The sequence below is a fragment of the Gavialis gangeticus genome, unplaced genomic scaffold (assembly GCF_001723915.1).
Source record: "Gavialis gangeticus isolate Ggan-Ray unplaced genomic scaffold, GavGan_comp1, whole genome shotgun sequence".
Classification (NCBI taxonomy): domain Eukaryota; kingdom Metazoa; phylum Chordata; order Crocodylia; family Gavialidae; genus Gavialis; species Gavialis gangeticus.
Window position 1 is genome coordinate 18,126,278 of NW_017729008.1, and position 11,497 is coordinate 18,137,774.

The 11,497-nt window shown below is 43.7% G+C and overlaps 1 protein-coding gene across 1 annotated transcript in view; it reads left to right on the forward strand.

Moving 5' to 3' along the window:
* The window catches only part of FBXL13 (F-box and leucine rich repeat protein 13), a 228,470-nt gene that overhangs the window by 25,938 nt on the left and 191,035 nt on the right, over positions 1–11,497 (forward strand). The window contains exons 3-4 of the mRNA XM_019509463.1: positions 2,570–2,663; positions 8,841–8,908. Of these exons, the coding sequence (XP_019365008.1) occupies positions 2,570–2,663; positions 8,841–8,908 (162 nt within the window). The remainder of the gene's footprint in view (positions 1–2,569; positions 2,664–8,840; positions 8,909–11,497) is intronic.

Genomic DNA, 11,497 nt, shown 5'->3' on the forward strand with positions numbered 1-11,497 from the left:
ATAAAAAAAAAAAAAAAAAAAAAAAAATCAGGCTTTTTGGCTCCTGCTCCATTAAAAAAAAACAGACTCCTGTCCATAAAATCCCCCCCAAAAAAATAATAAAAAAAATGAACCATCCATAAAAACACTAAGCACCTAGAGCTTGATTTAATTTCCATGGTCAAAAAGAAGATGGAGGCAAGCTGATAGATAGAGCATAGCAACACCATCTGGTGTCTAAATGGGAGTGCTGCACCTTGCATGAAGTTTTCCTAAAGGCTTTGTAGACCCCTCCCCTGTAGCCATACGCTGCTGGTGCTGCTGGGTCCCATAAGCCGCCTGTAATACTGCTGTGTTACAGGTAGGCTTCTTTGGGGGTCCATGTTAGGACAGGGAGTCGGACTGGCAGGGGTAAGGTTGGGGTGAGCAGGCTGGAGAGGGACATATGATATGGGGTGCAGTTGGAGGCATCAGGGTGTGGGAACAAGTAGGAGAACCCTGGGGTGGTAGCTGCACAGTGTGAAACCATTGCTGCAATCAAGCAGGGTTGCCAACCCATGAATTTTATTTTTTTACTGAAGACCTTTTACTGAAAACCAAACTTTGTTACTTCTTTGCAATGGTTGGTGTTTAGAAATTCCTAAATTTGAACCCAGCCCTTCTATCTGTGGCCTGGCAGAAGAGCTACATTTACACTATCTATGATGTATATCAGTAAAAATGTGTCAATAAAAAGCTTGCAGATTGTCAGTAAAAAAAAAAGGTGCAACAGGGAGGGAAAGACTCCTGTTACACAAAGAATGCATGCCTGCCGAAATTGTGGCTGTCTAGATAAACAAATCACTAAGACAAAAGAGCTTGTAATCAGAATAAATTGAGCCCGGGGGGGGAGCTGTCACCTGGTGGAGAGAAAGTAGTCAATTAAGGAGCTGTGGAAAGGACTGACAGCTGGGACTGACGTGATTCCTAGCTAGGGGTAATGAGGAACCAAGGTAGCAACAGGAAGCTGCCATGGAGTTAAGCCAACAAGCTCGGTTAGGGAGAGCTGGCAGGCAACCTTGGGGAAGTCACCTGACTGGAAGGGGCCAGGTTGGGAGACATATTAACCCAGGGATGGAAGTGGGGTAGGTGGTTGTTGGCCTTAAACAGAGCCAGGGAAGTAGCTCCAAACTGGGGAAAAGCTATACATGGAGTGAACTGGAACCCTACTGCAAGGGTGACTGTGGGTAAAGGGCTGAAGGCTTTCAAGGAACCAAGCCCCACAAGGAAGAATGTTTTGATTCAGTAGCCAGCATGCTTAAAGTTTGTGTTATGGCCTGTGGGCTTATCATTTTGTTGTGGTTTCCTGGAGGACTGGGTAGGGACTAACAAGAGGAGGTTTGGAGGTCCCAGGGTGCCAGAGCAGCACGTTAGGCTGGAAGCTGTGGGGAGCAGGCATCACTTGCAAAGTTACCCAGAGGCGGGCAGTGCCTAGGGCTGGGGGCCCAGCAAAAAGGACAGAGATAGGGTCAGGGACCCATAGCCTGGAGAGGCAGAGACCAGGGCCAGGTTCCCAGTGCCTGAAGAAAGGCAGAAATAGGGTCAGGGACCTGCAGTCCTAGAAGGGCAAAATCATAGCTCAAGGTATAGAGATAATGGGGTCATGTCCCTGCCTCCCTCTACAGTAGCCCAGGGACACTGCAGGAGTGGGCTAGGCATACTTTGAGAACAGCTACACTATTTCAATAGATGACACAGATTTACGCACTCTGTCTATATACCAGGCCACATCTTGAACTTCTTCCTGGTGCAGTGGGACTTTGCAGACTAGTAATTGCCCTGGTAGGTAATTGCTATAGTTTGTGCTGTGAGAATTGTATCTGTTTTAATTAATTTGTATCATATGTAAAATTGTCCTAAAAAGTTGAACACCCTCCCCACTTTTTCTTGGTTTTTGTCATTCTGGCAAGTACTTTTTTGAGGGTTCTTTTGTTTTTGTTTGTTTATTTCTGTGTTTCTCCTGTAAACATTAGGCAACAGTGTTCAGCATTTTTTTTTGGTTTTGTTTTTTTTAATTTAGTTCTGGTCTTCTTTTAAAAAATAATTTCACTCCCTGTACATGCCAACAGGCTATTTATACAACGGCAGAAAACATTACATAATGTTTTGAAAATCCCACATAAGATAAAGCTTTTAATACTTATTTCTTAAGAGTGAAAAAGAAAATGCTTATATCTTGAATATTTTCTAGCAGTTTATATAATTTTAGAAATGGATTCAATTCTGTCCCTACCTAGCTCAATAATAACTGTTGCTAATTAACATTGGAATCATGGACTCTATCCTTGGAAACTTTCAAAAGTGGGTTAGACAGACACTTCATGAGGAATGATCCTGCCTTGAGCAGGGGGTTGGACTAGATGACCCTTTCCATCCCTACATTCCTATGATCCTATATTTGTTTCTCATATAATCCAGCATCATTTAAAAACTGTGGTTGATTAACATAGCAGAAGAGAAAGCTGTTTAGGAGATGAATATAATGTTATAAGAATCCATACATTTAGTTTTGCTAATGTGATTTACTTGGTTAATGTTCTTCCCTCCCCAGGGATATGTGCATTGATCCATCCTTAAAGCTAGAATTAAAGAGGATTTCGGAAACTTATCTGCACATCATTTTTGGACTAAATGATAAACAGCTGGTAATAATAAATATACATTGCAAACATTTTTTTTCAGTAAAAAAAGGGAAAATTCTGTCTTCAAGGTTATTTTATGATTCTCCTATTTTTGTTTATGTGAAAGAATATAATATAATCCCTTGAATTTGTTTTTATGCACTAGTTTTATGTGCTTTCAAAATGTTCATGTTTAAAGAACAACATTTTCTCCACATGTGAAAATGATTACCAATAATTGTCATTTCTTCACAAAATGGAATCTGAGCCCAGTTTAAGCTTCATGGCTCTTCATTGTACTCTTGATTCCACTTAATAAAAGTGTAAAGATAATTGAGAAAGGAAACAAAGGAGGGTTATTTAATGTTGTATGTACTGTATTTACTGAAATAGAAGATGAACCTGATCATAAGATGACCCCCCCCCCCAGTAATTAGATTCTATATATGGTAAATTTATAAATTTATTATAATTTTCCATGTATAGAATCTAATTATCTAATTCTATGTGTGATTTTGTTTCCCTCCCAATACTAAAGGAGGGAAAATAAATCAGGGAGGGGGGTCAGGTAACCTCTTTGCCTTCTGATTCCCCTTAACTTTTTCCCTTAGCAGACCCTTCCCTCTCTTCTTATTGTTAGACCCTTCTTTCCCTGAGCCTATAGATGTGAGGAGCAAATCTGAAAACAATAAACATGCCCATAGCAATTTGCTTATAGTACCCATACACTTAGTTCATCCAGAATTGATGCATGTTGCCTTGTTTTTGAAGTGGCTGCAATGTTTTAGCACAGCTATGCTATAAACATGCTTTCAAGAAGCACTTTTGTACCTACTTACATATAGTACAACCTTTTTTCCTTTAATGCAAATATATATATGTACACCTACACTTTTCCATCATGTCCCATCACCAACACACTTCACTTATGTATAGTATAAACTTTACTTTTTATCCTTTTGAAGTTTATGTGAAAGAATATAATATACACACACAGTGTAAGGCCAAATCAGTTCCAAATTCTATTGACTGGGCAGAACACAATTGTTCAAGTCTGTGTGGCTGTACCACCGGCATGTATTCTACTTCCCAGACTCTTCAGCCTGGGGCTTCAGAAACTCCCAAATGCATGGCAGGTGTCCTTTGTGCAAACCCCAAGCCCAGAGGCCTTGGAATTCAGATGCCTCCTAGTCTCACTTGCCCCTAGCAAAAAGGCTGAAGGGGTAAGCTAGAAGGAAAGCCTGAGAGCAATCCCCTATCACTATAAATTGTGTAGCTGAGATCCTTGCATTTGGAGTAATTTTAGCCTCTCTCAGGTGTCAGCCTGCTCAAAGTGCAAGGGACAGGCCTTCACCCTCTAACTATACCAAGTCATTCAAAGCCAAGAAAAAGGGTATCTCCCCTGCCAGGTAAGCAAAACCACCTGGGCCAAAAACCACCTCAGTCTCTTTCCTGCCAAGTAAGTATAGATGATATTAGTTTAAAGTCAAAAGGCTTGTTTGGTATATACCACATAGTTCATTGGACTGGGCCCCACCAGAATCAACAGCATTTCAATCCATGGTGAACCCACAGTTCAGCACTGCTCAGTTTGTGTGTACTCCAGATACCAGCCAGAAAGGATCCATGTGCTAATTAGCCCCCACTCATGACTGGAACTGGATGTTCTTGTCATGAGTCCTGGGATGCCCCAAAATTTTATTTGCAGATGAGGTGCAGAGAAGCCGGTTACAGCAGTTGGGGGGTAGGGAGCGATGCAGGGTGGGATGCCTGCAAGACCTGCCAGACGTGTGTCTCGGCCTGCTTGGTGTGTCTATGTAACATTGACTTAGTTTACAGTGAACTGGTTCAAAAGAGTACTTGATTTTCCAGGTACACTTCTGAACCATTGCAGGCAGGTTTAAACTAGTTTAATAGGTGTGTACATCTGTCTGTTTTAGACTGGTCATGATCAAGCGAAATAGAGAACATCTGAACTCCAAGACCTCTGGGCCAGGGGCTTGCACATAGGATGCCTCCCTGGCTTTGGGGAGTATCCAAAGCCCCAGACTAATGGGTCTTGGAGGGAGGATGATTGTCTTGTGGTTGTGCTACACAGACTTGGTGACTGAATTCTGCTCAGTCAAATTCTGGAACTTGACTATTGGGCTTTTCCCAATTGAATTTGGAATGGATATAGCCTTGATAAAGTAAAGAAAAAAAAAAGGTTTGTGCTATATATAAGTGGCCAAAGCCCTGTGGTTAGTGGGGAAGCAGGGGACCTGGAGGAAGCAGAAGCAGGAGGGTGCAATGGGGAGGCCTTTTTGTTCTTCCTGAGAAAGTAGGGCAATTGGCTAGTTACTTTAGGTGTCTGTACACGAATGCACAGAGGCGAGGAAACAAACAGGAAGAACTGGAAGTCCTCGCACAGTCATGGAACTATGATGTGATTGGAATAACAGAGACTCGGTGGGAGCTCGCATGACTGAAGCACTGTCATGGATGGGTATAAACTGTTTAGGAAGGACAAGCAGGGGAGAAGAGGAGGAGCTGCACTTTGTGTAAAAGAGCTGTATGATTGTTCAGAGCTCCAGTATGAATCTGAAGGTAGACCTGTTGAAAGTCTCCGGGTTAGGGTCAGAGGGGAAAGCAACAAGAGTGATGTTGTTGCCTGCTATAAACCACCAGACCAGGAGGATGAGGCTTTCTTCAAACATCTAGCAGAAGTTTCCTGATTACAAGCTCTGATTCTTATGGGGACTTCAATCACCCTGACATGTTCTGGGAGGACAATACAGCAGTGTGCAGGCAATCCAGGAAGCTTTTGGAGAGTGTTGGGGACAACTTCCTGGTGCAAGTATGGGAGAGGCCAATTAGGGGCCATACTTTTCTTGACCTGCTGCTCACGAACAGGGAAGAATTGGTGGGGAACACCAATCCTAAACGTGGATGGTAAGTTAGGCAGCAGCAACCACGAGATGATTGAGTTTAGGATCCTTAGGGAAGGAAGGAAGGAGAGCAGCAGAGTAAGGACCCTGAAATTCAGAAAAGTGGACTTTGATATGCTCAGGGAACTGATGCAGGATCCCCTGGGGGGCTGGAGTGAGGGGGAAAGGAGTTCAGGAGAGCTGACTGTACTTTAAAGAAACCTTACTGAGGGCACAGGAACAAACCGTTACGATGCACAGGAAAACCAGCAAGTATGTCAGGCAACAAGCTTGGCTTAGGAAGCAACTCTTCAGTGAGCTAAAACATAAAAAGGAAGCTTACAAGAAATGGAAACTCGGATGAATGACTAGGGAGAATAAGTATTTCTTCAGCATGCAGGGATGAAATCAGGACAGAGTTGCAACAAGAGCTGTGAAGGGTAACAAGAAGAGTTTCTACAAGCATGTCAGCAGCAAGAGAAAGATTTTGATATGGAAAAGGCTGAAGTACTCAATACCCTTTTTACCTTAGTCTTCACAGACAAGTTTAGTTCCCAGACTACTGCACTGGCTGAACAGTTTGGGGAGGAAGTGAGCAGCCCTCAGTAGTGAGAACAGGTTAGTGACTATTTAGAAAAGCTGGATGTGTACAAGTCCATGGGGCTGCACACCATGCACCCAAGGGTGCTGAGGGAGTTGGCAGATGTGATTGCAGAACCACTGGCCTTTATCTTTGAAAACTTCTGGAGATCAGGAGATACTGGATGATCGGAAAAGGCCAAATCTATAGTGCCCATGTTTAAGAAAGGGAAGAAGGAGGATCTAGGGAACTACACATCAGCCAGCCTCACCTCAGTCCATGGAAAAATCATGGGAGTATGTCCTCAAGGAATCTATTTCTAAACACTTGGAGGAGAAGGTGATTAGGAACAGTCAGCATTGATTCACCAAGGGCAAGTCATGCCTGACCAACCTGTTTGCCTTCTATGATGAGATGACTAGCTCTGTGGATATGGGGAGAACAGTGGACATGATATACCTTGACTTTAGCAAGGCTTTTGATATGGTCTCCCACAATACTCTTGCAAGCAAGCTAAGGAAATATGACTTGGATGCATGGACTATAAAGTGGATAAAAACTGGCTGGATTGACAGGCTCAAAGGGTAGTAATCAATGGCTTGATGTCTAGTTGGCAGCCAGTATCAAGTGGAGTGTCCCAGGGGCTGATTTTGTTCAACATTTTCATCAGTGACCTGGATGATGGGATGGAGCACATCCTTAGCAATTTTGTAGCTGATACCAAGCTGAGGGGAGTAGTAGATATGCTGGAGGGGTAGGGCTTAGGATTCAAAGAGACCTAGACAAAGTGGAGGATTGGACCAAAAGAAATGTCATGAGGTTCAATAAGGACAAGTGCAAAGTTCTGCACTTAGGACAGAACAATCCTGTTTACTGGTACAGGGTGTGGATTGACTGCCTAAACAGCAGCTCTGCAGAAAAGGAGCTGGGGGTCACAGTGGACAATAAGCTGAATATGAGCCAATGGTGTGCTCTTCTTGGAAAGAAGGCTAACAGCACATTGGGCTACCTGAGTAGGAGTGTTGCCAGCAGATTGAGGAAGTGATTCTTCTCTTCTGTTCAGCACTGGTGAGGCCACATCTGGAATACTGTGTTCAGCTTTGGGCCCCCTGCTACAGAAGGGATGTGGATAAATTGGAGAGAGTCCAGTGGAGGGTGACAAAAATGGTTAGGGGGCTGAGGCACATGACTTTTGCAGAGAAGCTGAGGGAACTGGGCTTATTTAGTGTGGAGAAGGGAAGATTGAGGTGGTATTTAATAGCAGTCTTCAGCTACCTGAAGGGTAGTTCCAAAAAGAATGGAGCGAAACTGTTCTCAGTGGTGGCAGATGGCAGAAGAAGGAGAAGTGGTCTCAAGTTGCAGCAAGGGAAGTTTAGGTTCTATATTAGGAAAAACTCTCTCTCTAGGAGGGTAGTAAAGTACTGGAGAAGGTTAACCCGAGTGGTTGTGGAATCTCCATCTTTAGAGGTTTTTAAGACCTGGCTAGACAAAACCTTGGTTGGATTGATCTAATTGGGGAAGGTCCTACTTTGAGCAGGAGGTTGGACTAGATGACCTCCTGATGTCCCTTTCAACCATAATTTTCTATGATTCTATGATAGGTAGGTGCCAAAGTGATAGATAAAATCATGTTTATGGAGAACCTTTGATAAAACTTGCAGCAGTTTCTAAAAAGGTAAAATGCATCAATTCTGGGTGAACTAAATCTATAGGTACTGTATGCAAATTTTGCAGCTGTGTTTATTTCAAGGTCATTTTTTTCTAATTTGTTCCCCACTTCCATGTGCTCAGGGAGAACAGAGTCTGACAGGGCAGAGGGAAAGGGTCTGTAGGGGAAAGAATTTGGAGGCTGGGGGACAAAGACCACCCAGATTCTTTTTCCCTGCTGTAATGGGGAAGGGGACAAATTCAAGACAAACCTCCAATAGTTAGATTCTATAGAGTAACTGCTGAAGTGGACTATGCTCAATGGGCACTACCGTATATCTTATTTAGATTGGCTGCACTAACCTATCCTTGTGGTAGGTTCCCATCATCAAGTTTGTCTAATATGGACCATACATTTTATACTTATGCTCAGTGTTGGCTGCATTTAATCTACATCATAGCTGGTTTCCATTACTGATCATATGCTGCTTTTAGCAGCAGTTCAAGGATAGACAATGCATCTATGTAGTTTAATGTGGTTTCCTTGTATGCAAATGTAAGACAAAGGGCTTTTTTCCCCATGCTGATTGGGGGAGGGAGGGTGGAACACCTTGCCTTGCATTTAAGTAAATAAAGTATTTAAAGTATAAACAGGATTATATAAAAAATATATATGTTAGTCATATGCATTAGAATTTAATCAACTTGCCTATGAACTACAAGAGAATTCAAAATATAATAGATCTATTTAATTGCTGGAAAGGTACTATCAGAAAAAATATTTCAGCTTTAGGAGGGATTTTATCTAAGTTAAATAGTTTAGTTCAGATATAATATAGTTCTCTCTTTTTTCAGTGAATATTTTTTTATCTGCAATGTAATGACTGGATAAGGAGATGGAGAGAGATTCATATAAAATTTCATAATTGGAAAACTGAACATCCATTTCTTTAAAACATATTTTAATTTTCAGTGATCAACATGGAGAATAGAATTGTTAGGTTATATATTTTGGTCTGATTTTAATTTTTAAATGTATGTATTAATTTCATATTTCTGTATATTTAGATGACTGAAGAGTTATGTGGCAAGGCATGGAACTTCCACACCAGAAACTTAAAGAATATGTGCTTTCAGTAAGTGTGTATGCTATATTAAGTACGTATACTAAATATACAGAATAATTAAGGGAATTTTAAAGAAAAATCCTCTGTAGCTGAACTGTTTATATATTCTTAATGTAGCAAAAAAAAATTTTTACTGCAGTTTGAATGGAAAGAGTAATAATGAATGACCAAGTTTAGATTATTTGGTTATGTCCTATTTCTGTAATGTTATTTTGAACTCAAATTATAGTGAATGTTAGGTGCCCACATATTCTAAACCCAATTCAAACTCTACTTTAATTCAGTAACAGTCTTCTGAATTCAGTGAGGTCTTTTGCCAGTGGATAAATAATCCCAGTAGAGAGCTGATAATTACAGGACTGGGAATCAAAGATCTGAGTCCTCCTCACAGTGTTTACTTGATTTTTTCCCCCTGAGTTTTAGCAATACATTAATTTTCCTTGTGATTCATTTTATCTTTAATTTGGGGAAAAGTCAAATACTCATAGAATCATAGAAGTAGGGTCAGAAGGGACCTTGTAGATCTTGAAGTCCGACTCCCTGCCTGGGCAGGAGAAAAGACTGGACTCAAATGAGTCAGCCAGGTAGTCATCAAGCCTCTTCTTAAAGATCTCCAGGGTAGGAGCCAGCACCACTTCCCTAGGAAGTTGGTTCCAGCTCCTAGCCACCCTAACTGTGAAGTAGTTCTTGCGGATGTCTAACCTAAACCTACTCTCTAGTAATTTGTGTCCATTATTCCTTGTCATGCCAGGGGGCGCTAGGGGAAACAGTGTCTCCCCCAAACCCTTCTGGTCCCCCCTAGTGAGTTTATAGACAGTCACAAGGTCCCCCCTCAGCCTTCTCTTGTGAAGGCTGAACAGGTTTAGGTTCCACAGTCTTTCAATGTAGGGTCTGCCCTGTAGTCCCTGGATCATGCGGGTGGCCCTCCTCTGGACCCTTTCAATGTTGTCCACATCCCTCCTGAAATGGGGCGCACAGAACTGGACGCAGTACTCCAGCTTTTAATCCCTAATAATCAGGGAACCTGGTTTTCTCTGTTTAAAAACTGCAAATTTTTTGATTAACCCCCCGCATATACACATTTTCTGATTTAAAAAACCCCAAATCCGTGTTTTTCTGTGATTAAAATGAAACACTACTGTATGTATGTATGTATGTATGTATGTATTGGTATCAGTTGAACACAATGTTTTATTAATATATTTACAATTTTAAAGCAATTTGGAAGCCAACAGTGCATCAATCACTGTAATAAAATAAATTCTAAATAGTTACAAATTTTGGTGTTTGATTTTGGGTTTCTTATCATGGAAAATCAGAGCTCCCCCTGCCCCCTTTGCTCACCAGGACACGAGTCCAACTACAGCTGTCCTCCCCACAACACTGCTTTGTGGCACAGAGCAGCCCTGATATGCCCTGCTGTGACAGTTGTGCCTCTTTGGGGCCGTCTATTAGTGGTCCCGCAACACCGACCAAGGGCCAACCACCCGCCTTCTCGCCTGCCATGCCTTGTTGTTATCTGCTTGATTGGAAGATCTTAATCAAGTGGGAGGCTGCCTATTTTCTGTCTCAGTGCCTGAGGCACTATCTGCGGCTCCTTTCCTCCCCTTACACCGCAGCCCAAGCTTCGCAGATGTATCTGGTGTTGTTCAGGTCTGTCTTCCTCTCTCTGTGCCACGCGGCCGCTCTCTGGCTTGTCCCTCAGCCTGCACCCTTGCCGGCACCCTCTAGCTCGTCTCACAGCCCGCGCCCCTTCTAGCTTGTCCCACACTGCCTGTTCCAGGACTTCTCGCCAGTGCCAGCTCCGGGGCTCCTCGCTACCCCCTTCAGTCGGGGCTCCTCACTGCCCCCCCTTGGCTCTGGGGCTTCTCACTGCCCACTAACTCCAGGGCTCCTCCCTGCCTCCTAACTCTGGGGCTGGGGCCCACGTACCCCAAACAATACTGCACCCTCTCTGGCACCTCTCCACGCTACTGTGGAGTCCCTATGAGGCCTCCTCCAACCCCTAATAGCCTCACCCGGTCCTCCGGTAAAACAATAAACACAAGAACACAAAGCCCCTGGGCTACAACATAAAAGCTAGACCATCCTGGTCAAAATAAGAATCCATCCCTACCAGAAAGAGAGAGAACGCATCAACCTCCAGCAGGAACCAGGGAATGTTCCCACCGTCAGAGTTCTCCCCTTTGTGCTGGCTGAGTTCCTCCTCCCTCAGCCGCCGGAGGGAAAACTGCCCTCCTGGCCTTCTGCCTGGGGTTAAGAAGAGCTAAGCTCCGCCCCTTCCTGTCTCTAGGTTTCCCTGGTTGCTACGGCAACCAGCACCTGTGCAGTCCTGGTGACTGGCAGCGGAGCTTCCGCCTTCCCACCACAAGGGGTCTCTCCTGAGCTGTTTCTGCTCTCAGTCGCAGGGCACCTGAGAGCTCTGCGACACCTGCCCATGTCGTTGTCCCTCACTCCCCACCCACAGCCCCCTGCCCCCACAGCCCTGCCAGAGAGGGCCCTTAGCTGCCAGGGCTATTGGGCCAGGGACCCAGGTCCACAACTCCCCGCTTCCCACCCTCCGCAGCAGCAGTGCCCGAGCCCTGGCTGCTGCCCTTG